The 24515-nt window shown below is 40.0% G+C and overlaps 5 protein-coding genes across 7 annotated transcripts; 2 read left to right on the forward strand and 3 right to left on the reverse strand.

Annotated features, from left to right (window-relative positions):
- Window positions 1–597: 597 nt before the first annotated feature.
- mars2 (methionyl-tRNA synthetase 2, mitochondrial) lies at window positions 598–3273 on the reverse strand. Its single transcript, XM_084549911.1, has 3 exons — window positions 2855–3273; window positions 2250–2584; window positions 598–2064 (listed from the first exon to the last, which is right to left on the reverse strand). The coding sequence occupies exons 1-3, from the start codon at window positions 3138–3140 to the stop codon at window positions 883–885; spliced, it is 1803 nt and encodes a 600-aa protein (XP_084406037.1). The 5' UTR covers window positions 3141–3273; the 3' UTR covers window positions 598–882.
- A 2214-nt stretch (window positions 3274–5487) lies between these two features.
- LOC311492122 (magnesium transporter NIPA2) lies at window positions 5488–9607 on the forward strand. Its single transcript, XM_084550293.1, has 6 exons — window positions 5488–5628; window positions 5916–6048; window positions 7179–7235; window positions 7532–7622; window positions 7935–8095; window positions 8203–9607. The coding sequence occupies exons 2-6, from the start codon at window positions 5916–5918 to the stop codon at window positions 8835–8837; spliced, it is 1077 nt and encodes a 358-aa protein (XP_084406419.1). The 5' UTR covers window positions 5488–5628; the 3' UTR covers window positions 8838–9607.
- A 147-nt stretch (window positions 9608–9754) lies between these two features.
- On the reverse strand, window positions 9755–11492 carry timm8a (translocase of inner mitochondrial membrane 8 homolog A (yeast)). Its single transcript, XM_084550297.1, has 2 exons — window positions 11239–11492; window positions 9755–10445 (listed from the first exon to the last, which is right to left on the reverse strand). Exons 1-2 carry the CDS (start codon window positions 11347–11349, stop codon window positions 10284–10286), a joined length of 273 nt encoding a protein of 90 aa, XP_084406423.1. The 5' UTR covers window positions 11350–11492; the 3' UTR covers window positions 9755–10283.
- A 127-nt stretch (window positions 11493–11619) lies between these two features.
- btk (Bruton agammaglobulinemia tyrosine kinase) lies at window positions 11620–21421 on the reverse strand. 2 transcript variants are annotated; one of them, XM_084550291.1, is made up of 18 exons: window positions 19278–19802; window positions 17959–18117; window positions 17733–17837; window positions 17133–17214; window positions 16799–16924; window positions 16655–16719; window positions 16378–16565; window positions 15873–15935; window positions 15718–15772; window positions 15532–15611; window positions 15069–15196; window positions 13983–14054; window positions 13384–13555; window positions 12969–13188; window positions 12762–12826; window positions 12564–12682; window positions 12282–12439; window positions 11620–12190 (listed from the first exon to the last, which is right to left on the reverse strand). In XM_084550291.1, exons 2-18 carry the CDS (start codon window positions 18097–18099, stop codon window positions 12119–12121), a joined length of 1911 nt encoding a protein of 636 aa, XP_084406417.1. In that variant the 5' UTR covers window positions 18100–18117; window positions 19278–19802; the 3' UTR covers window positions 11620–12118. The 2 variants fall into 2 exon arrangements, with proteins under 2 accessions (XP_084406417.1, XP_084406416.1); XM_084550290.1 differs by lacking the exon at window positions 19278–19802 and adding an exon at window positions 20988–21421 and having other exon boundaries at window positions 11621–12190.
- Window positions 16880–24381, forward strand: rpl36a (ribosomal protein L36A). Of its 2 annotated transcripts, XM_084550295.1 has the most exons (6): window positions 16880–16934; window positions 21526–21634; window positions 22278–22383; window positions 22730–22797; window positions 23015–23137; window positions 24323–24381. In XM_084550295.1, the coding sequence occupies exons 2-6, from the start codon at window positions 21632–21634 to the stop codon at window positions 24341–24343; spliced, it is 321 nt and encodes a 106-aa protein (XP_084406421.1). In that variant the 5' UTR covers window positions 16880–16934; window positions 21526–21631; the 3' UTR covers window positions 24344–24381. The 2 variants fall into 2 exon arrangements, with proteins under 2 accessions (XP_084406421.1, XP_084406420.1); XM_084550294.1 differs by lacking the exon at window positions 16880–16934 and having other exon boundaries at window positions 21491–21634.
- Window positions 24382–24515: the final 134 nt, after the last annotated feature.

A 24515-nucleotide genomic window follows, 5' to 3' on the forward strand; every position in this document is an offset into this window, starting at 1 on the left:
CTAATGTCGCACGCTGAGCAGTCATACCGTTGTGACCGACTGGTCAAGTGAGTAACAATGATTATCATGGCGCCTGTTAGTGTGCAGGATATATTTGGCTGCAAGTGAACACTTTAGACGGCCAAGGTTCTTTGTTGCAGGTGGAGAGTCTGATCCAACAGCTCAAATCACTGAAAAAGTAAATGCTGGTTCTGTTTGAAAGGTGTTGAAACACACAGCGCATTGCAGATTGTTTTTGAGACCAGTCAATGTGTGAAACTGGAACGCAACCAATAATTTAATTACAGCAACATGTTGGAATGTCTTCCAGGAAAACGACCTACTGGTAATCAGCAGACTATTACCATTATAATGTTAAGGTGTGTCCTTTTCTCAAAAGAATGATGGTCTAACGATCACATTCTGTTTGAGGACAGTTGCTACCTATATAGTATTTCATGACATTTTACAGCAACCAATATGTTTATTCAGACTCTACGGAACCTTTTAGTGTGTGGTAAATGCCCCTTAAATAATTTCAAACAATGATACGGCCTTGTATACCCTTACAAGTGTTTTCACTTGCTTGTCAGACTTGTGCTCAGGTGAAAGTTGCTTGGAATAGATCTTTAAAGCAGACAGTGGCATGCCAATGTAGAAAAAGTACAATTACTACGAATAATGATGAAAGACGGGATCAGGGTGTAATCACTTACAGCCATGGTTTAATGGAATACTTACATGCAACAGAGCAATGATAGAAGCTCCACTTGTGTTTTTTCTGTTATGACAAAGATATTTTGCATCATGAAACCCTAATAAGACTTTTGAAGATAAGCTGACTAATGCCCGTCAAGCACAGTAGAGCACTTCAGAGTGTCTGGATATGATGGAGTGAAAACATCATTTCAAACTGTTTGGTGACTTTTTTGTTTTCTTGGATTTTTGTTTATCTACATTCTGACTCTCCAAGCGACTAAAAAGCACTCCAGTGTCAGAACCTAGCGATCTCCCTTCAAAGGGACAATCCATTCCCTGATACCTGGACAGGAAGTTCAGAGCAGCCCAGCTCCTCTCATCTGGTCGCACTCCGAGTCTGGACAGCAGTTTGTCAGAAATCTCTGGCACCACTGGCTGGAGGAGAGTTCCATAAATCCTCAGACATTCAAGTGAGACGTGGATAATGGTGTCTACCCAGCGCTGGTCTTTGCTGTCCGTCCTGTCCAGCTTCCAAGGTGTGTGTCGCTGAACAAACCCGTTGGTCTGCCTCACGCAGGCACTGATAGCCTCCAGAGCTTTGTACACGTGCATGTTCTCATAGTGCCCATCTACTACGGATGGTAGATTTTTAACAGCAGTCAACATGTGGTAGTCTTCAACCACAGCTTTGCCTCCATGTTCAACGGGGAAGGACTGAGGGCAGAAATGGGGGTAGACCTGAGCTGGGTTAAGAGCTGGAGCGGTGCAGCGGTTAAGCAGACCACCCAGAGAGTCAGCAATCTCTGCATTGAGGAGCTTCATAACTTTGTTATCTGTATAATCACAGTCTGAGTCTGGGACACCTTGACGCAGCAGAAAATACCTCATACCATCAGTTGTGAACATTTGTGAGCGTTCAAGAGGATCTACCACGTTACCCAGACTTTTAGACATCTTCTTCCCTCCTACAGTCCAATGAGAGTGTACATGTATGACCTGTGGCAGTGGCAGTTCAGCTCCAAGGAGAAAAGCTGGCCAGTAGATGGCATGAAATTTTAAGATGTCCTTTCCTATAATGTGGTGAGCTACATGCCACCATTGGTCATGTTGACCTGGATAGCCAGCTACGGTGAGATAGTTCACAAGAGCATCTAGCCACACGTAAATAGTTTGTTCAGCATCTCCTGGGACTGGGATGCCCCATTGTAGGCGACTCCTCTGACGGGACACTGAGAGGTCAGGAAGGTCTTCATGCAGCCACTGGATAACAGCCTGATGGAAACGTTCAGGTTGAACAGCCTGAGGATTTCTTCTGAGCCAGTCGAGCAGCTGTGACCGAAACGCAGACAGACGAAACATGTAGTTCTCTTCTTTCATCCACTCCACCTACAAAACAGTATTAAAAGATTTGTTAATTTAAAATAAAGACTGAAAACAAGGAAGCAGCTAGCCTGGCTCTGTATGAAAGTAAACAAACATCCAGCTGTTTTCACGAGCTGACCTTTATGTGCAAAACCGGCAGAGTGCCCCTTTAATGCTGCCACTCAATCAAATGCCATGCTGTTTATTACCTTGTGTCCACTCTCCAGTGACACTTTGATCTCTTCCCCTGATGAGTCCAGAGCATCACAGACCTGCATCGGCATGAGGAAGCTTTCATCTTGTGTGGAGTACCAGCCCTCATAACTCCCCTTGTAGATGAGCCCTTTATTCCAAAGCACCGACCAAAAATGCTCCACAGCCTGCCGGTGTCTCTGCTCGGTGGTTCTTATGTAGTCTGTGTACGATATGTTGCAACTGCTGAAGAGATGCTTGAATCTGTCGGAAACATTGGTGCAGAAGGTCAGGGGATCTTGTCCTGCAGCTTCGGCCGCTTGTTGGATTTTCAAGCCATGTTCATCAGTTCCTGGAATAGAAAATTGCACAACGTAATATTGATTTTGGCAGTAATATAAAACTGAAAAATTATCATAGTTAACAAACAAGAAACAGACATTTTGGGGGATTTAGCTTTAAAATAAAGTGACTGATGTAATTAGCTGATTACAAAATAGTTAGTTGGACGCAAACTAAGCTTTCCAGCTGTGTTATGTCAAGATATTACAAAGATTTAGTGAGTGTGAATGACATGCAATAAAAGCAACGTGTACATGAATATTTTTGAATATGAATATACCTGTTGCAAACTTGGAGTTGAATCCCCGAAGGAGTTTGTATCTGTGAAAGCAGTCAGCTATCACAGCTGAATACAGGTGTCCTAAATGAGGAGCAGCGTTGACATAGAAAATGGGAGTGGTAATGTAGTAACTCCTGTCGTCTCTGCACTGCCGGGTGGTCGTGTATCTCAAAGCAGTGCTCTTCTGATGTTTCAACAGAGCTTCAGTTGGTGATAAAAACTGGCTTTGCTGGACTCTGTTAACAGCTTTACAGCCCCTGGCAACAAAAATAAAAGGAAACCTCATCGTTGGAAACCAGGAGACGCCAGCATGTGGACCACGACTCGATATTTAATCCAGGGACACAGCAATCCTGTGTTAATGTTTGCAACTGAACTGGTAGGACTCACAAAACGTATTCCCTTTTATCCGTATTCTTGTAGCCCATGTGTTTTGGTTGCTTGTCAAGGTGAGCGCTTCTTCCGGTTTCTGTGAACGACAGTGGCTCGTCCAATGAAAGCGCTTCAGTCTCGAACACCAACGACCAATCAAATTGCGAGGTCTTTCTTCGCAAAGTTCCGCCAAATGTTTATTTTTTTTATTTATTTTTTTATTTTGGACGTTAAATCTTCTTAAACCGGACAAGCAGCTAAATGTTCACTCATCAATCGTTTCATTAATATGAACACATAAAAATAAAAACGTTTACTTACTGTAATAATGATTCCAATGTAGAGGACAGATGCGGAATGTACAGTTTACATCCACTTTCGCCGTAAAACAATATATCAATAAGATTGATAATAAAGACACAAAACTCATTCTTAACATGACTTACACTACCGGTCAAAAGTTCTAGAACACCCTAATTTTTCCAGTTATTTATTGCAATTCAAGTCGTGCAAGTCCAATAAATAGCTTGAAATGGTACAAAGGTAAGTACTGAGCAGCCAGAGGTTAAGAAAAAGGTTTGATTACCCAAATCTGAAAAATAATGTATATTTCAGAATTTTACAAAAAGGCCTCTTTCAGGGAACATGAAGTGGGTTAACAAGTTAAAGCTGTTCTGCAGCGATGAAGGTTTACATCAGCCTTGAAAGCTGGTGCTACTAATATAGAGATGTTCCAACTTTTCTTGGTTACTTACAACCCTCTCTGTCTGCATAAAAGCAGTGTTGGAACACACTGTGGTACCAGACCCCATGAGCATCAGGTGAACAGTATTGTACTGCAGAAAGTATATTGCTACAAAAATGGCGAGAAAAAGGCAATTAACAATGGAAGAAAGACAGACCATCATAACACTTAAAAATGTAGGTCTTTCCTACAGGAAAATTGCAAAGAAAGTCAAGGTGCCAGTGAGTACAGTTTTCTTCACCATCAAAAGGCATTAAGAAACTGGGGGAAACTCTGACAGGAAGAGGTCTGGCAGACCTAAAGCCACAACTGAATCAGAGGACAAGTTTCTGAGAGTTAACAGCTTGCATGATAGGCGACTCACAGGACAACAGCTTCAAGCACAGCTTAATAGTGGTCGTAGTAAGCAAGTCTCAGTTTCAACTGTGAAGAGAAGACTTCAAGCTGCAGGTTTGACAGGAGGAGTTGCAGCAAGAAAGCCATGCTAAGATGTCAGAATAAGACAAAGAGGCTCGCCTGGGCCATGAAACACTGCCATTGGACTACTGAAGACTGGAAGAAGGTATTATGGACTGATGAATCAAAATTTCAAATCTGGAGGTGGAAGTGTGATGGTTTGGGGATGTTTTGCTGGATCCAGGGTCGGTGACTTGTACAGAGTGAGAGGCACCCTGAACCAAAACGGCTACCACAGCATTCTGCAGCGCCATGCAATACCCTCTGGTATGCGCCTAGTTGGTCAGAGGTTCATCCTACAGCAAGATAATGACCCAAAACACAAGTCCAAGCCATGCCAGAACTACCTCAGGAAAAAAGAACAAGATTGAAAACATGCAGTGGCTAGCACAGTCTCCAGACTTAAACCCCATCGAGCCGGTTTGGGATGAACTGGACAGAAGAGTGAAAGCCAAGCAACCTACAAGTGCCAAACATTTATGGGAACTTCTGCAACAGACTTGGGAAGAACTTTCTGAAGAATATTTGATTTATATTGTAGAAAGAATGCCATGAGTGTGTTCAGCTGTTATATCTGCCAAAGGTGGCTGCTTTGATGAGTCAATAGTTTAGAATACATTTTGATCTATAAATTGATTCCATGATTTCTTTTTCAACTCAAATTGCTTATTTGTTCTATGCTTTCATTTCAGAGTGCAATGAGACACTAAACTGAATACTTTTCAGTAAAAAACTGGAAGAAGTGTGGTGTTCTAAAACTTTTGACCGGTAATGTATATGTCCATACATGACTATAAGTCATAACAATTGAATTCACGATGTAACATCTTTGACTTGGGTGTTGTAGTAGTGAGGGGTAACTTGTTGTAACTAAGCAAAATCTTTCAATATTACACACTTGTTTCACAAATATTATTTTCATTCACTTGTCATTGCATAGAGGTCAGTTTTTATATAACCCACTTTTATTGTAAAAAATTATCTAACGATGAAGAGAATAACTGTGTTTGTTACGGTGGAAACAACACAATACTGTATATTTATGAATTAATTTGACGTGAACATAACCGAGAGCCTCCTCCCTCCTTCTGTTTCCTGGGCAACCACCACGAAGGAACGGGTGACGACCATGGTGACGACCAGCCAATGAGCTGCTTCACTTCCTGAGTCAGCGACGAATGGGTTTGACGTGACAACCGAGGTAAAAACATTTTACAAACTGTAAAGTTAAGCGGCAGTTAAACGCTGCATTAAACGTAACTAAATTATTAACAAGTTAGAGAAGTTGATAGTCTTCCGTTTCTCGTTCTCTTAGTACATCTAAACAGCTGGTTTCAATTCGTCGCATTACAGAGAGTCAGCCTATCATGTGATTTTAAACATGGGCAGCCTGTTGCTTGATTCCTGAAAAGTTCGCGACAGAAGCTGGGTTAATTCATTCGTGGAAACGTCATGTTGTGCTATTAACAGTTTTTGCATTCATTTTAGATGGACGTCAACCGTGTGGACTTCTACATCGGTCTGTCTCTAGCTGTTAGCTCCAGTGCTTTTATCGGATCAAGTTTCATCCTGAAAAAGAAAGGCCTGCTGCGATTGGCCAGCAAGGGATCGATGCGAGCAGGTAATGTAAGCTATAGCTTGGAAACTTCAGCAAATACGGAAGACATGCATGCTCAAAATCTTCAACGCTACCGTAATCAAGTAACAACTAACGATAACTGACAAGTTAACAATACTATAAAGTGGGGGTAGGGTTAGATGTAAACGTACTGCGTTAAAGTGCGTCTTCATTACGGAAGCGACAGTATCACAACATCAAAAGTACGGCGTAGTCTTTATGCAGACGTTATTGGCAAATAGTTAAGGCTACAGCTAACTACTGGTTTTCGTTATTGACGAATTTGTTAACTATGACATATCGTCATATTGAATAGGTGAAATAATTCAAATAATAATGGAGGATGTAGCATGTAGTTTGTGGTGCTGTTAAACCACGGAACATGTGCGTGTTTAGTCTAGCCCACTGACTAAAATGGAGTTGTCAAAATAATAGAGCCATGTTAGTACAACACAATAAAATTCAATAATACCATAAACTCCAAGTTCCAAATTGACAACAAAGTTGAATAAAAATCTCTGATACTGTTATATTAGATTGCATTTATTTTCATTAGAGTACACAATGAACTGTCAGGTGAGTGTATATTTCTTTTGCGACTCGAAATATACCAAAAGATGTAACACTGAATCCTGTTTAGAAACTTGTCACCCAGCTGTTAAAAGTAAATTATTTAGCCCCTTTTAAACTTAAGTGTAGGTTATGTGGGATGAGTTTGTTAGAATGATAATCATTTAAATATGTAGTTGCAACATAGTTGTTAGTTTCCACCAATTACCTCATCAGTCAAGTAATCATTGCAGTTGATGACTTCAATGGATGACTTATGGTGTATTGCATTGTAACAGTTTACTGTTGTGGCTGGTGAATGTGGAGCTAGTTTCAAATTCTTTACATACTTTTGAGTTTTTAAATTGATAACAGTATACTGTATTTGATGATTGCATGTAGACTATTAATCTGACAACAAACTAGCAACTATAGCTAAAATACTAAAAAGCACAACCTGTTTATGTGAAAGAAAGAAGAAAGAAGGTAATGACCCTCCAACTTAAAGCCTGTGGGCACTTATTTCCTAGGAGAAGCCTGTAACTGTTACATCGTGCTCCAATTTTGCCCTCTGTCTCTCACAGGTCAGGGGGGATATGCTTATCTGAAAGAATGGCTATGGTGGGCAGGACTAATTTCAAGTAAGTGAATGATTTACAGATTTATTTATGCCTGACACGGTCAGCTATTGGTTACCCTGCTGACTAGCCATGCCCCAAAACACTGTGGTCTTTGTTCTTTAAAGAAAAAATGTGACTGTTGTGGGTTTGGTATTTTTGTTGATGACTTTTTGTTGACCACACAGCGTGGGTGCTCCACGTTCCTCCAAAGAGCACATTTGCATCTGTGGGTTGGAAGAAAATATTTTTTCAGCGTATAACCTAACCAGCACCAGCTATGAATATGTGTGTAATAATGGTGTTCTGGTGTCTTGTAGTGGGAGCTGGAGAGGCCGCTAACTTCGCTGCATATGCATTTGCACCGGCGACACTGGTGACTCCCCTTGGAGCATTGAGTGTACTTGTCAGGTAATTTATTTATTTATTTATTTTCAGTTTGTATGCTACTTATGTTAGTATAGCAACTGCACAAGTGGCTGAAACTAGTCCCCAATAAATACACTATTTTCTTTTGTTTAAACAATGTTTTCTAACAAAAAAAAAGTTTTTGTCCAGCTGTTTCAAGAAACTGTTTATGAGGGTTTACCTTTCACTAAGATTGAATGTACGCTGGAAATAAAAGGAACACAATATTGGTTTTGGTCATTTCTAATGATTTTAAAAAAGCATATATAAGCAGTGCCATTTGTGCTAAAACTGTACCTGGAATGTTTTTTCCAGTGCTGTGCTCTCCTCTTATTTTCTAAATGAGAGGCTGAATGTGCACGGGAAGATTGGTTGTTTGCTGTGCATCTTGGGCTCTACAGTGATGGTGATACATGCACCGCAGGAAGAGGAGGTTGCATCCCTCTCTGCCATGGCTGAGAAGCTTGTGGACCCAGGTAGGCTGCAATCTCCATCAGTATGATCTGATTAACCGTGCAGAAAGTGACTCCCAGATAAAGCTTTATTTTCAGTGTACTAACTCATTCTTGAATGCTCCCGCTAGGTTTCATTGTGTTTGCTGTGTGCGTTGTGGGAAGCAGCCTGGTTCTTATCTTTGCCGTGGCTCCGAGGTTCGGACAGAGGAATGTGATGGTCTACATCCTGATCTGCTCTGTGATTGGCTCCCTCTCTGTGTCTTGTGTCAAGGGCCTGGGTATTGGCATTAAGGAGCTGTTTGCTGGGACAGCAGTGCTGAAGGAACCCCTGTTCTGGTCCTTAGTCATCTGCCTCGTAGTCTGTGTCAGCATCCAAATCAATTACCTGAACAAAGCCCTCGACATATTTAACACCTCCATCGTCACTCCCATTTACTACGTCTTCTTCACCACATCGGTCATGGCCTGTTCAGGTATCCTCTTCAAGGAATGGTTGAACATGAACACCGATGGAGTAGTGGGAACAATTAGTGGGTTCCTCACCATCATTTTGGGAATTTTCCTTCTCCATGCTTTCAAAGACATTACATTTAGCTGGGATTCCCTCCCACTCTTTCTGAGGAAGAGCCCTCAAGACTTTCCATGGGGACAGCAGCCTTATCTGGCTCTTCCCAGCCACGACTTGCAAGCAGAGGATGACGTGAAGCTGCCTCGAGAAGGAGGTTCAAACGGGACATGGGGTACGCACCAGAGAGCTCCTTAAGGAGGCCCAATAATCCTGTCACCTCCTAGAAAAAAATTGCTTGTCAATTGTGAAGGTTTCATGCACATCATAGCTTTACAATGTGACAAGTTATTCTCTTACAACTGTGCTACACTGCTTTCCTTTGTCTTTTCATTACAGTGTCCATGTTAACAGGTCAGTGTAGCCACACTGCCTGTGTGAGATGTGTCTGAACTTTAAGCCTTGCTGCAGCAACGGGTCAACTATAGGCATGCGTTTCACAGCAAAAATAGGCAGTACACATATGACTCAGAGAACTAGGTGTTAGGTGAAGGACAGAAGTTTCCTCATTTTGAACGAGTAAAACAAAAACAGTAATCATGATAAACAACGTTGTATTAATCATGGCCTCTATTAAAGGCAAAGCAGTGTGGGAGGATGGACTAGGCAGTAACAATGCTTGCACAAGCTTTATACAATACAGAATGGAGTGGATGAACAAAGTTGCCTTAAAGTGAGCATAACTAAGCTGTCAGTGCACTGGATTTTATTTGAAATGTTATTTGTACATACCTTTCTTTGTTTGCTTTAAAATACAAAAGACAATATTATATGTTCCATAATTTATATTAGTATGAATGTCTGTGGCACATCTTTACAATATATTTAGTTTAAAAATGAATGTAGATTTAATATTTGCCTACCTAAGCCAGATTGTGCCTGTTACTGAAAAAAATAACTAATTTGTAGTTAATAGTTTTTAACCTCGATCACATGTACAAATGTATGAACTGATTAGTTACTGTATTACCTCAGTATTATATACAAACTGCACCAAAGAATGTTATTTCCTTGTATTATATCCCAACATGTGCCAAAACTGATGTAACTGTTTTGTGTGTTTGAGGCTATTAAAAGATACTTTAGTTGACTAGTTTTCCAAAAGATGAACAGAATGATTTGGCATTTTGTTTATTGCATATGTACAAACAACCAAACAAAATGGCATTGTTAGGTCTTTTAAATTGCACCAGTGTGTGGTGAAGTATGAAGTCCTTATAGCTGTCAAAAACAGCCGGCAAGCTGAAAGTCCCGGATGTGATGGTGTTTCTGCAGTCTCCCGCACGTAACCGACAAGTTCCAGCATTGCAATGTTAACACTTTCAAACTCAGTTTTACAGTTTGAATTTGCAACTTAATTAAAGTGATTGACCTGACAAAACCAACATAAGGTCACTGCTAGCAAGAGACCACAGTCTAAGCATTGATATTCCAGCTGAGGACAATAAAACCCTTAAACATGAGTTCATACATGGTGTTAAGCTCAGGCACTTCTTCATCAAATGTAACACTTGATGTTCCTTCTCCAAGTAGACTGAACGGGTCTTCAACATACTCTACAGACAGCTGTGTCAGGGCCAGATAGCCTCATCTCACAACAGTGGCCGTGCACATGTGCCTTGTCAGTCCATCCACTGACAGTTTTTAGTCCAACATGGACTCGGAGAACGACCCCTTGCTCCTCTGAGTCTGTTCCAGTCTGTTTAGGATGAACTGGCTGGTGTCAATAAATCGCTCCACACAGTTTACGAAGCACGCTTCTGTCCTGGAGTCCAGCTTTGGCCCGGGTTTATCCATACATTTCTCCTGAAGACAGAACAACATAGAAGAGGTGCAGTGGTTCATACAAGGTAGATATGATGCGACACAATACTTTGTCTTTTAAAATCGTGACACTTATATTTACAACAAATATTGGTAATAAAGCGGTATGTAGACTTGCCCTAGCTGTGACCTCCCCACGCTATACGTAACTATAATTTGGTCGCATAACGTTCCACATACAAACATATGAGGTGAAGCTAAAACTAATTTACCCCGAGTTATTCTTCATCAGGAGGCATCTTCAACTGTATTTTCGTGTTCTCGCGCGCGTCTGCTTTCTGTCTGGTATGACTTCATGAATCAACGTTTAAATCCATCATTTCCACACACCGGCGCTTCACTTTTGCTCGCCTCCAGAGCGCTAGCTACAACAGGCCGAGGCTAGCTAGCTACCATGGCAGTTTAAGGAAATAACAGATGTAAACGTTCGTGTTGTGAACATATTTGCATTACAGAACGAGAGCACAAATCTTCAGAATCCCGAATAGATATATGAACATGCAACCCACGACTGAATAACGCATAAATACACGAGTTTTATTTGTCGCATTGTGTTAGCTCAATAAACGCTGTGTGCCCGGGATAACAGTGACAAGCGGAGTTAACAGATGTAGATACGTTTATATATTTAAGTTTTATGACTTGGCCACAGCAAATAAAACACTCATCTGTAACTTTTATATCAACATAAGACAAACTTGCGACCATTCATCAACTACAGACATACATTATAACAAACAACAGAGCTGTACAGTTAGCTTAAAGCTGATCTTACCCAGCAAACCTCAGTCATTTGATGCACCAGCTGCTGAAATCTTTGTTTTTGAGACTCGATTTCGATGAAGTGTTGAAGCTGAGGGTCAGCTGTCGCTCCCTGTCCGTCCATTATAGCTAAAAAGGCGTAATACCTGCAATATTTACGTATTTATCAATGCTTGAAGGGTTTATTGCTGACCTTCACGTGTGTATGAACGACGAGAAACAGGAAGCGGTTCAGCCAATCACGGGGCACGTTTGTGTAACGACACCATTGACTGTATATACGACACTCGTCATCAAGCAAACGTAAACCTTCATAGCAACTACCTCTTTTATCTTTTATACAGTCTATGGAGTATATGTATGATGTCTATTTGATGGCATATTTTAAAATTAAACAATTAATCCCACTTCCATCTCATACAAATGTATTACTCTTACCTCAAAAGAGGTTTTGTTTATATCACAGAACAGCAATAGGTCAATTAAACGATCTCGACAGTCATTTCATTTTCACATGATATTTCAGTCACTTCATAGCCTAGCATACTTGGCTTTTATTTGTGCAATACATATGTGCTTACAAAGCTTGTTTACACACGCAAAGGTGTCTACATTACAGAATACAGTAAAATAGATACATTTTTTATTCCAATAAACTAAACTAGAATATACACATTTCAAATGCTGTATGACCATACATCTACTAATGTGATGGGAAGGTTAGTCTAATCAGAGAGTAATAGTGACATTTATATTACACAAATTCACAGTACAGTGGACACTGGAATGGTTGTAAAGCCCCACGTTCAAGATGTTTTAACAGTTGTTTCCAGAGACATATGGAGATGCTGCTTTGTTGAAATCACAGTCTCTGTGTCGTTGTGTTGTTAGGTTTACTGGAGTTCATAAAGCGAATCTTGAACTGTCAGTGACAGCTCCTGAAAGGTGGGTCTCTCGTCTGCTTTCTGAAAAGAAAGTGAAAATTTGAGATTGGGTTCAGAGGATATTCTCTTCCATCATCCAGCAGGTCCAAAATGCAACACAAATTTTACTTACATCAAGCCAACAGCTTGACATAATGTTGTAGACCTTTTCGTTGGCCAGCTGGGGGCGGAAGAGACGTAGGCCCCGTGACACCTGATCCACTATTTCCGTGTTGTTGAGGCGTTCATACGGAAGTCGTCCCAGAGTGTACACTTCCCACATTAGTACCCCTGATAAAGTATGCAACATGTAAAATGGAGAATACAGATATCAACTGCTGGTATTTCATTCTATGACTGTCTAGAATGTATCAATGAACTGACAGATAATCATAAAACAGTATTTATTACCCACCATATGCCCAGATGTCTGACTTGCTACTGAATTTGCAGTAGAGAAGGACTTCAGGAGGCGACCAGCGAACAGGAAACTTTGAACCTGCTGAGCTTGTGTACTCATCGTCTAAAACATACCTGGTGTCAGAAGAAGACGATTTTGGTATACTATTTGGGTTAGTGTTCCTTTTTCGTACACTTATGTGAAATATTTTACCTTGATAGGCCAAAGTCAGTCACTTTTACAGTGCCATTTCCATCTACTAAGCAGTTCCTGGCAGCCTGGAAATAAAACAAACAACATGTTTGATTTAAAGCATAATCATTAAACTTCTAGGGTTATCTTTAAATACGAACCCACAATGATGCAGGAATGTGTTTGGGTTTGTTTTAAACTGACACACAGTGGGTCTTTGTCTCTCACCAGGTCTCTGTGGATGTACTGCTTTGACTCGAGATAGGCCATGCCCTCTGAGACATCTTTACACATTTCTAGGAGCTGGACAGTTGTTGGGTGTTGCTTCAGGCCTTCCCTGAGGTATGTCAGCAGGCAGCCATTTGAAAGGAACTCAGTCACGATGTAAATGGGTCTTTGTTTGGTGCAGACACCGTACAGCTGGACCAGGTTTTCATGGCGAAGCTTCCTACATTGAGCAAAAGCAGAAGGAAGCTAAGCGTTATGAGCTGCTTTTCCTCAGTTATGAGAACTGCCCTTCCTAGTATGACACATCAGTTTTATGAGCCTCAAACACAAACTCAGCACTCATATAGACATTCAGTCGATGAGCTGAATGGTAATCAGTCAGTAGAATTGTTGAAATAAATTTAGTTGTGCTTACATCATGATTTTGGCTTCCTCTATGAAATCATCTTCTGACATGGATCCCTCTTTAATCATCTTAATGGCCACGTCATGCTGGCCCTGCCACTTTCCATACTTCACCACTCCAAACTGACCATTACCCAACTCCTTGATGAAGGTGAGGTGGTGCGGGTCGATTTCCCACACGCCTGAATTAAATAAGACAAAAATGGAGGAACACTTTTACACTAGCAGGTACATCAAAGGAAGAGTTTGACATTTTTGTCTTTTTATCTGCCTTGTTTAGAGTTAAATGCGGAAACCGGTCGTGTCACATAAACACATGTGTTTGGAAACATTTCCATTTTATCTGCTAAGCTAAAAATAACAACAGTGTTCCCTTCAAAGTCATTCAGACTCAAGGTACTCAAATCTTTTAGATATGTGCTGCTGCCCCAAAATAGTACTAAAAAACTGTACACATTTAAATAGTCTCTGACCTCAATGACATTCGTTGGTGGTGAATAAAGTGCACACAGAAAAAACGTGATGACATGATAACATAAATAAAAGGTAAGAGAGCATGTGTAATTAAACTCAGTCTGTACTTCAAGTTCAAATCAATCACAGTCTTACCATAGCCAAGCCCTGCTGTTGATGGAGGCCGATCTCGGTTAGATACAATGTATTTCAGCCTGCTAACCATACCTAGTCAGGGACAAAATAAAAGCACATTACTGAGTGAGTAGGGTCGGGGTGTTTGATGGAGAGGATGATGAATTTGTCTGTGTCTACACTTTGTTGCTTTTACTGGTAAAATTTAACTGAGTGATTTAACTTACAATAACCTCCATAACCCTACACCTCTTTCTCTGACTCCTACTTGAAAATGACATACCAATAATAAATATATCTGTATCTGATATACTGAGCAGGCTATAGATGCTGCACCTACAGCATTTAACACCGCTAGGGGTTTAACACTTCTAAATTTAACGAGTAAGAATCAGATAATATGTTACTGGGTGAGAGTAAACATATAAAGAAGGAACATAGCAATGTTACCTGTACCAAGACTGCATATCAAGTGAAGCGGAGAAGATTTTAAGAAGTTTTACAAGAGACTTGGTTAGGTACTCTATCCAAACCGGCTATTTTTGCACGTTTTGGGACCATCTGTATGCACAGCTGACCGTACCATTGGCACAATGCAAACATTTTTTTTTTTCATTGTAACAAAAATGAGTGATCAAGATGGCTTCTTGTGTTAAAGAGTTAGTTCTTCATTTAACATGGAGAATTTGCTGCCACACATCCTGCTCTTGCAGCTATTTTGCGCTATCATCCGCACAGAGAAATTCCCAAGGACGCTTAAGTGTATTTGGATAGGACTTCATGCTGTTTCCTTAAAAATTTAATGATTTGAGGGTATTCAGCTCATGGCGACAAGTAAAAAGCAAAAAAACTAACCCATGTCAACACATATCAACATTTGATATTTTAACCAGAAGAAACCCTATAACCCTAGATTTACAGTGAGTTAAGAAGAAAATATTAGTTGATTTCATTTAAGTTTTACAGCGCTCCCCTCGATGAGTATTTACTTATCCTGTTACCATGACTAACCTAAATTTAAATTTGATGCGTAATAAATACCAGCGAGCTAACACCTGAGATGTGTTAAATATTTCCATGTAGGCTACAATCAGCTGCTCTGTTAACCTGCTGCATTGTGCTGGTGGTAGTTGATGAGCTCTGCGATGGTGTTGAAATTATGTTTCTCTGCCAGGTAAAACTGGCCCTGCGCGGTGGTGCAGATGTTATAATGTCTGCAGCTTCCACTCGTTTCCCTGTGGTGAGAATAACAAAAGCAACATTCAGTAGATTTAGTCAACAGGTTTTCATCTACTCAGGAACTCGTTGTTTATCATGTATGCATGAGCAGGTAATATCTCCTCTATGTTAACCACTATGTGGTTCAGTCTTAAATGAAAAAGTTCTGCAGGAAGATTAGTCCAGGTTTTGCATGAATAATTTACATCTCGCTCCCTCTGCTGCCCACTGTTTCCGCTTTCATTACAAACAGTTCTTCTTTTCATACGTTCACACATGACTGGAGCCTGTGGATACATTATATAAATGTTAGCAGTGTTTAATGTCACGTGTTTAAACATAGCTTACTCACCCGCCACCTTTAGTGAGCAAAGACACAGTGTATTTCCCAGCTTTGCTTGAGTCCCGTACCAGAAAGCCGCCATCTTTGTTCTGAGAACAAGAAACAACACAAAGCATATTCTGCGTAAGTTTCAGATTAGATATAAACCAAATGTGTTCCTGTATTACATTGTGAATGTCAGTCATTGGTTTTTACCTCAGTCTTTAACAGCTTTTCTGCTTGGCTACGGTTCATATTCTTGCAATACCAGCTGTGAAAGTAAATGTAATCATCCAATTTTTTTTTAACTTGACAGTGATGTAAGACGTTGCTTTATCAGTTCAAAGACGGATGGATAGCCTCATACTTACTCAAATCTTTCTAGTCCATTTTCTGCCTCTACAACATAGTTACTTGGTATATATCCTTCTTTACTGCAAAGATAAACAAAAACATTGTAGATTTTAGTAACACCTACAAAAACATGTGCATCTTGGCTGGACCCTTAAATGTTAACCAACACTGGTGGCTCTTCAACAAATTTAGTCTGTAAGAAATCTAAATGCATTTATTTATTTTTTACTTCCCAGTTCACCCTGTATTGTTACTAAATGTTATTGTTTTGACTAATTATGCCAGAAAATATTCTTAATTTCTTATTTATGTCGCACAACTAATGCAGTCATTAGTCATTTAGTCAAATACTTATTCAACCAATACTTATGCACACCAAAGATGTCAGTTTTCTGAAAAAGGAGGTTGTAGTTGTTTTACTTCGGGTGGCTCTTTTCCAAATGCTTCCAGAATGAATAAAGGATTGAAAATATCCAGTGTAAACGGATTGCTCTGCTTTCTTTTGTATATGTGTCATCTCACCCGTATCTGTCTCGGGCTCTCCACCAGTTGGGGTCAGACATCTCCAGGATGGTGTACTCCTCATCCTTCCTCAGCTCCAGGTCTTGGGGAGTCATGGGCGTGTAACTGTACTCTGCCATGACAGTCATGCCTACAGAAGGGCCTGATGGCTCAGGAGGCTGTGGAGGTAAGGGACGGCTAGGCTTTTCCTGAAGCAACACAAGATTAGTTGATGTAATGTTGAACAAAAACAAGACAGTGATTGGTGAATATTGATCTTTAAGGGCTGGGTGTGTACCTCTGTTGGTGTTGGAGGAAGAGGTTTCCTGGATCCTTTTCGCCGAGATGCTTTAGATGTAAAACCTATTAATAGCATTATTGAATATATAAGTTGAAGTTTAGTTGCTATCTTTTCATATTTCAAACTAAAGGGAGTTCTCACCGTTCTTACTATCCAGCACTTTGCAACCCATAGCTTGTTTAACTTCCTGCTGACAGCACAGCCACACCCCGTCGACCCAGAAACAAGGATGGTACTTCTGCATCAGATCTTTGTTGAAGCGCACCACTATTCACAAGTATGGACACACGCACGCATACACAGAACATTTACATTATATTTGGCATTTGCATGCGTATGCTGCACTTCTTTTCTTCACGCTCTGCACAGTGTTTAGATATGGTCTACTGTGGCAGGGACTGTGTGAGATACTGTGACAGACAAGGCACATACATGCACAAGAGATAAATGTGCAAATCTGTATGCATATACTCACATTCTTTCAGCTTCTTTATCCACTGAGCCCGGACGTCATCATTCTTTGCAAAGATGTACAAAGGCCCCTCATCATAAACGATCTGTGGCAAAATCCACATTCCACCAAGACATTAACAGATTTTACGGACTTTTTAAGCTGTTAATAGTACGTGCACGCAACACCTTGTGTGGCAAATGCTGCATTTAAATACATTTGCCAGGATTAAATCTACATGGCTAAAACCAGCAAGACACATTTTGTACCTTGCTACCTTTACTTTTTACAATGGCAACACCTGCACTGTCCCTGAAAGCCCCTTGTTCATCTGAGTGTGAGAGAGAGTTTCACTTCTTATCAATAGACTTTCACATTATTATTATTCACACTATTGGAGGATTGGGTGTTTTTTTTTTTTTTTTTTTGTCTGCCAAGAAAAAAAACATGATTACAAAACTCCAGCTAGTATGTGGTTACGATTTAAATAGACTGTAAAATGGGGAAATAATTGAATGAATTCTTATTATTTTACAGTCTGAAAAAAGAATTGTGCTAAATGATAAGGTGAGAGGAGATAGCAGTTAATCATTAATCATTGGACAGTTTTGGAAAAATGTCTACCTGGAATGCAAACATGCGCTCTTGTGGTGCATTGGGCTCTGGCTGGACCGTCTCCACACACTTGACCTTCTCGAGGTCAACTGACCCCCTCAAACCTTTTCGCTTCTGCTTAACAGATGAGGAAACAGTCAGGTAACTTGGGTATAAACAGAATTTTTTTCAAAGTTGCCAGCCAACTTTAATCTCACTCTGTTTAAACAGTCTTTCCTCAGCCATTTATACGCACCCCTTTGTCAGGATCGAAATCGTAGTAGGCAATTTTTTCCTGGGTGAGAATGAACCATCTCTCCTTGTAGTTCAAAGGGGACGTCTTCTTCTTCTGCTGAGATCGTTTGATGAAGATGTCTTCCAGGATGCTGTCTGACATGATTCAGTCAGGATTAATCTATATTGAGAGAAGCACTGAATGAATCATTTTGTGAAGCAGGTTTTGTAGCAGCGTGAAACCCGGCCTTGTTTGTGGCGGAACGACACTTAACAGCATTTTCACACGTGGACTGAGAAAGCAGTCGTTCTGCTGAGAGCTGTGACTGACTCACCCACTGTCACTGTACTAAGCACTAACAAGAAAACCCAGCATCACACTAAATTATTCAGCGTTTACATTTCAGTTGAAAAGCCTTTTTTCCAAGTTACCCAGTGTTCATTGAGTCAATGCCACTGTAACAGGTGAGAGTGGAGATCTGGAAAGAGATGAACAGACACGCAGTGTGAGCACATATCAGCGTGTGTGGATTAGCTCTAGTTTGCATAACCCCTGCTTTTCATGCCAGTAAAATCCTCTGTTTCCAGCATTTCCCTCTGTGGTACATCTGTTTCCCTCAGCTTGTATATCCTGGTCATCACCACAGTGACCCAAATATACAGTTGATTTTACACTGGGTAATATATTATACTATATTATGTTAGATTTCATTATGAGAGAAACTGGATGGTACTTATTTAATATAAAATTTTGGTCTCGTCATCATGTGACTACTTTGGTTTCTCACACAGATAATTGTGTTTCACCTAGCTTATGAGATAAAAATCATAGAGGATCTGTTTTTAGTTGACAGCGAGGAGTTGTGTATAGATTTCTACACCTCCAAATCACCAGGGCTGAAATGAAACTGCCACCTCCAAAAACGAGACGAGACCACAACTGATAAGAACTCTTGACGTGACTGACAGGGAGCAGAGAAACGATGTCTAAATCCAGACTCCGTAAAAGCACAAAGTAGATGAGTATTTACTTTGGATTAACTGACAGCACGAGAAGGCAGTCACCACTAGACTGAAACACAGTTTAATCCTATTTCTGTTTAATTCAAATTCAAACAGATACACCAATAAGAGGCCAGCATGTTGTCAAGTAGGCAAGTAAAGTTTCCTTTGGTTGCACCGATGCAGAACTAAAACTCAAATCACATCAAATGACCGCATTAATCAAAAAGCACCGTTCACAGACACAGTCCCGTCAAAAACAACAAAAGTACACCTTCAACTACAGATAGGAAGTCATACTGTCTGGTCAAATATGGACTATCAAGTTCTCAAACTCACCCACTTCATACAGCTGAGTGGTTATTGTCTTCTTTGTCAAATGTGTTTGCACTGCAGCTCAGCCTATTTTCAGCCTGTGAGCACTTCCTTCTATCATCTGAACTGTAACACTACCAGAAGCTTCTGTCACTCTCTACTAACCAGGAGTGTGACATTTCTTCACTCTAGACTGACAATACCGATTGGTTTTGTTTATGCCGTCACGAACTGTCAGCTGTGTTCCCTATTCTGTGAAACATTGTTTACTCATTCCTCATTTGCCACCACCTATGTTTTCTCACATCACTAAGTCGAGTGAAGGTCAGTCAGGTCTGATAATGGATAATGAAAGCACTGGTGCACCGTGCCCTCTCTTTGCCTCAGGTTAAGTGGAGCCTGTCGACTAAAACTGTATGTCTACATTTCTGTTGCCAGAGGGAGATTTCTCTTTTGTCTTCTGTAAAGGGAGTTGACTCACGGTGGCTGACACAGACGAACTCATAGGGAAGTTGCATCAGTGTAGCACTGCAATATGAAGAGAGAAGAAACCCTTTGCCCTGCAGTACTTCTACCTGACATTGTCTTTCTCTCATATGAAGTTATCTATCATTTACATGTTTTACTTGAATACACTGCAGGAGAAAAAAAATCTCACTTTCTACTGAAAGTGTGTTTTTGTGTTGTGAAATTGAATCCATTTCTCTATTTCATTACCAGGTATATAAACTTTTGGAAATAGTTCCTAAAATCATAACATAAACCTCACAATAGAATAGAATAGAATCATCTAATGACTAGGTAATATCCTGTACTTGTATATATTTAAGCTGATTTGTGACCTGGTTGTGTACGTGAGCTGCAACTAGTCTATGGCCATTCGCCAACTGTGTTTCAAAGGCCGTTAAACGGCACAGACATAATCCTCACTTCTTATGAATGTTGTTTCAACATTAAATGTGCTTATTCATGTAAGTGCATGATGTCCGCTACATGTGACACAGCAAATAAAACCATATCACGAAAGACTTGGTTTAACAGGAACCTATCAAGATGCTCTCTTTCCTGACATTTCCTGACAGATAAGTGGTAAATGTGCAATAAGATGTGTGTGCGCATGTATGTGCGTGTGTGTGTGAGAGAGAGAGAGAGAGAGAGAGAGAGAGTGACAGTGAGAACAAACAAAACATCGTAAGGCTTAATCTAACCACAGAGACTCCTTTTAACACATCACTAAGCTACTAAGTAAATTTAACTATGTGGTAATCTGTGAAGTTCAGCTCTCAGGATAGAAAATTTCCCATGATGCATGTAAATGTGTAGGGAAAACTTCTCAAAATTGTGGTTATAAAAGGCCCATGCAAAACTTTTACTGTGTCATGCATATATTAGTATATAACCACACGAAACTACTATCTGATTATCTATTCACCATGGCTGAAAGAAATGCAGCAGGCTCTCAGCACTGGCAAGTACAGCAGGAGCACAAAACATTCAAGAATCAGTACAGTACTGTTGGGTTTTTAACACATAATGTCACTAGAATTCAACTTATGGCTAAATAGTTGTACACACTTTAAAATTTGCTGAATATTAGTGTATTTATTTCTACTTTTTATATCTCTCAAACAACATGCATTCGCTGACATCTTCTGGTATTTATACTTCTATGAACAAAGTATGACAAAAAATAGCCTACGTCGTGGCCTTCATTCAAAGAGCATTGTCACTCACCCAGGCATCCAAAAAAGTCAAGCATCAGATCAGACAGACAAGTGCAGAAGCTTGAAGAGGTGGTATAAACCTTTGCTTCTGTTGCTCGCTTTCCATAAAATGTGTGCTAGTCTGTGATGCAAGAAACTTAAACACACCCACAGAGAGGAATTGGCTTTACTTACTTCCCCTTTTTCTTCCTGCTCATTTTCATATCAGCCCCCTGGACAGTTTTGGTAATACGTGGAAGCATGTTAAACATTAACAGAGGACCATATTTGGATACTGTATATAGCTATAGTCCCAGACATATGTATGTCTGTATTAATTGCATTTCAATTTAAGTACATTTGTGGTCCACTGTAATATGGCTACAGAGGAAAGAGATTAAGAAAGAAGATGATAATTATTCTGTAGGCAGTAAAAGCAGTAAAAGCCTGCTTAGTGTGTTTTACAAAAACTACATTTATAATTCTACACTCAATAACTTTATTTCATTAAAATTTGAGGTCTTGGGGATCTTGTTTGTGCACGGTCTAATGACATCTTCCGCCGCTAGGGGGCAGTCAAAGGAGCAGAGGGCCGCAACACCGCTGAGGTCTGGCCTACTTCAACGACTGCTTCCGCTTCCGTCTTCCTCTTTCCCTCTGCATCGGGTCGCCGCCATGGTATGAAATAATTACACCACTACACTTTGAAAAATCTAATTCAATCTGGACAGATAACGTATCATTTCTTCACCTAATCAACTCAGATATGTTGATAAAGTTTCGATACACGCAACGATGGTGATATTGCTCATCTTGTGTATATTTATTACTGTTAAAATTGTTGATTAGTAATGACTACTGTGTGAGTGGTAAAATGCCGCTGTTGGAGGGTCTTTGCTCCAACCAGTCTTTCACTTTAGTTATGATAAAGGCAACTGTCCACAAAATTAGACACTAAAGCAGAATGCTGTCTTTCCTTTTTTGCAGCATAGCGGTGTTATGTTTATAGCCGCATTGACGTTGATTAGCTTCCATGCTAATATGTTAGCTTGCTAGCAGATGTCGGCTACATTTAAATCTGACCGGAGTGCTGACAGTTAAAACGATAAATACTAAATTTATACGGTCAAGGCTTTAATATAAATCGAAGCAAACTTATAATTAGTCAGTTCCGTTGCACTCAAATTAGCCGGTTAGCCATGAGTTAGCAGTAAGGCCTTGTAGTAGTCTGTTTTTCCAGGTCAGATTGTTAGGGAGCTTGCAGTTTAGATGACTGAGATTTAATTAATGTTTGCTAAAGATTGTCATCCTTGTTGTACAGGTGAACGTCCCGAAGACCCGCAGGACCTACTGCAAGAAGTGCAAGAAGCACCAACCTCACAAAGTTACCCAGTACAAGAAGGGAAAGGATTCCCTCTATGCACAGGGTAAATATATTAAAGTGTTGTACAGGTTCATTAGGTACGCTAGTGACGGTGAATAAATCTGTCCTGCACTAACATAGTTCCATCAGCATTTAATAAATGACAACCCCGTTTTAGTCAGGTTTAAATAACACTTGTGTTTAATTCAGTACGGTTTAACAGAACCACAAACTACATCCTTGAAAATAATCATTACTACCTACTAAGTTCTTTTGACTGATATAACCTTTTTGAAGGAGGATTCAGTGCAGGACTATTCTATTAGGAAGCACTTGTTTTCACAGGTGTACATAATGAATTGATATGTATTTACTTAAAGAGCTGTGGCTGAACTGTAAATGTTCTGCAGGTAAGAGGAGATACGACAGAAAGCAGAGTGGTTATGGTGGTCAGACGAAGCCCATCTTCCGCAAAAAGGTAACCCCTACCCTGTATCCTATTTGGTGTGATTACATGGACACTAGTATTCTCATGCTGTGTATAATACATCTCTGGCTTGTCGGGTCATTTTATTTAGTCCGCCGTTAAATTGGTCCTTGTAGTTTTAGTGATTTTGGTTGATGTGGTAAATATTGCCCGTGTAAACTTTGTCATTGTGTGTGAAAGGAGACTTACTGATACATTTTCATTTCAGGCTAAGACTACAAAGAAGATTGTGTTGAGGCTGGAGTGTGTGGAGCCCAACTGCAGATCCAAGAGAATGCTGGCCATCAAGAGATGCAAGCACTTCGAGTTGGGTGGTGACAAGAAGAGAAAGGTAGGCGTCACCTGTGTTGTGTATTTTGAACGGGCTTAGCCATACTGTACTGTATTTAATGTGAACTTTCTAGAGTCTCTGTAAATAAGTAAAAAAAAAAAAAAAAAAAAATCACGTATATCCTTTGCTGTTGTCAAAACGCGCTGATGTGGGTACATATTTGGCCCGAGAAGACGAATAATTTTGCGTAGCATATTGTGAGACACTATAATCTCGTGTTAGTCATTTTGGCATGTTGACATCCATTAGAATTGACATAGGGGTTATAAAGGTAAATCTAATCTTTTATTAAATCTAAAGTAGGAGTTGATTCATTGAAACGTAAAAAAACGACCAGAAACCCAGCATGAAAAACAGGCTTGAGTCTTTTAGTCAGCACTTCATTTTTGCATATCGGCACAATTTTTGGGCCTAAACACACACTCCAGAGGGCATGAAAGGACAGTAGTTACAGACATTAGATACAGAGTAATGGGGATGTCTCTCAGAGTGAAGGCTTTCTGAAGCATACAACTACGGATACGAGAGCTAAAGAACAAGAGAAAATTACCCACATCTTGCACCAGAGCATATTTTACTGGCAGATTTGCCAGGTGTTTGGTTGTGAAGTGTTAAATTTGGAACCATACGAGTTGAACGTGGAGGACAGTCTCTTTTCTAGCCTTTAAGACGCAGTCTGTTTGTTGGAATTCAGACTACATTTTACATATTACAATTAACTATTTTGCAAACGATTGGTTTGCAGTTGTCAACATATTAACACTGAAACATTGCTTTAAACTTTGAGGAAAATAAATTAAACTGGCTGCCTTTTTTCTGGTGTGCATTTCACATCCTGTGCCACAAAATCAATCACCTGCATTACTCATTGTTCAAAGTGTGTTTGAACAAATCATTTACAAAAAATATTTAATTGACCTTAAGATTTACTCTTGAAATATTTAATCTTCTTGCAGCCTTGTAGGTAGATGTGAAATGAAAACATTTCAGCAGAAATGGACTCAAAAAGAACCAGAACATAATACCATTAATACTAAAACAGGATGGGTCAAAATGAACAGTTTAATTCAGTTATAATGCAAAAGACATTCAACATCCTCAGTAAGTCATTGTTTAAGAGAGCCATATATCATTGACACACATTGTACAACATGTTAACCAATCTTTTCCTCTTCTCTCTTACAGGGCCAGGTCATCCAGTTCTAAACTGTTGTCACTATTTTCAATAAATGTATGGAAACATACTCTGGTGTCAGGCGCTTACTTTGACTTTTTTCCATCATGCTTGTTTAAGTGTTATCTGAGGTATTTTAACCTTTAGCAGCAGGACAGATGCCATGTGTGCAACAGTATTTTTCAGTTATTTATTCATTCGACA

The sequence above is a fragment of the Chelon labrosus genome (assembly GCF_963514085.1).
Source record: "Chelon labrosus genome assembly, chromosome: 8".
NCBI lineage: Eukaryota > Metazoa > Chordata > Actinopteri > Mugiliformes > Mugilidae > Chelon > Chelon labrosus.

Bases quoted from the DNA above. Each gene is read 5' to 3' on its own strand.
- mars2 (XM_084549911.1), bottom strand. From the start codon at position 3,140: ATGAGGTTTCCTTTTATTTTTGTTGCCAGGGGCTGTAAAGCTGTTAAC. The intron at 2,585-2,854 runs GTATATTCATAT...TTTCTATTCCAG, and splicing joins CAACTCCAAGTTTGCAACAG to GAACTGATGAACATGGCTTG. The intron at 2,065-2,249 runs GTAATAAACAGC...ACTGTTTTGTAG, and splicing joins CACTGGAGAGTGGACACAAG to GTGGAGTGGATGAAAGAAGA.
- timm8a (XM_084550297.1), bottom strand. From the start codon at position 11,349: ATGGACGGACAGGGAGCGACAGCTGACCCTCAGCTTCAACACTTCATC. The intron at 10,446-11,238 runs GTAAGATCAGCT...TTCTGTCTTCAG, and splicing joins AAATGACTGAGGTTTGCTGG to GAGAAATGTATGGATAAACC.
- LOC311492122 (XM_084550293.1), top strand. From the start codon at position 5,916: ATGGACGTCAACCGTGTGGACTTCTACATCGGTCTGTCTCTAGCTGTT. The intron at 6,049-7,178 runs GTAATGTAAGCT...TGTCTCTCACAG, and splicing joins CAAGGGATCGATGCGAGCAG to GTCAGGGGGGATATGCTTAT. The intron at 7,236-7,531 runs GTAAGTGAATGA...GGTGTCTTGTAG, and splicing joins GTGGGCAGGACTAATTTCAA to TGGGAGCTGGAGAGGCCGCT.
- btk (XM_084550291.1), bottom strand. From the start codon at position 18,099: ATGTCAGACAGCATCCTGGAAGACATCTTCATCAAACGATCTCAGCAG. The intron at 15,612-15,717 runs GTAAAAACCAAT...TCTTGTTCTCAG, and splicing joins AAAAGCTGTTAAAGACTGAG to AACAAAGATGGCGGCTTTCT. The intron at 12,683-12,761 runs GTAAAATATTTC...TTCTGACACCAG, and splicing joins ACTGACTTTGGCCTATCAAG to GTATGTTTTAGACGATGAGT.
- rpl36a (XM_084550294.1), top strand. From the start codon at position 21,506: ATGACATCTTCCGCCGCTAGGGGGCAGTCAAAGGAGCAGAGGGCCGCA. The intron at 21,635-22,277 runs GTATGAAATAAT...CTTGTTGTACAG, and splicing joins TGCATCGGGTCGCCGCCATG to GTGAACGTCCCGAAGACCCG. The intron at 22,798-23,014 runs GTAACCCCTACC...TTTTCATTTCAG, and splicing joins AGCCCATCTTCCGCAAAAAG to GCTAAGACTACAAAGAAGAT.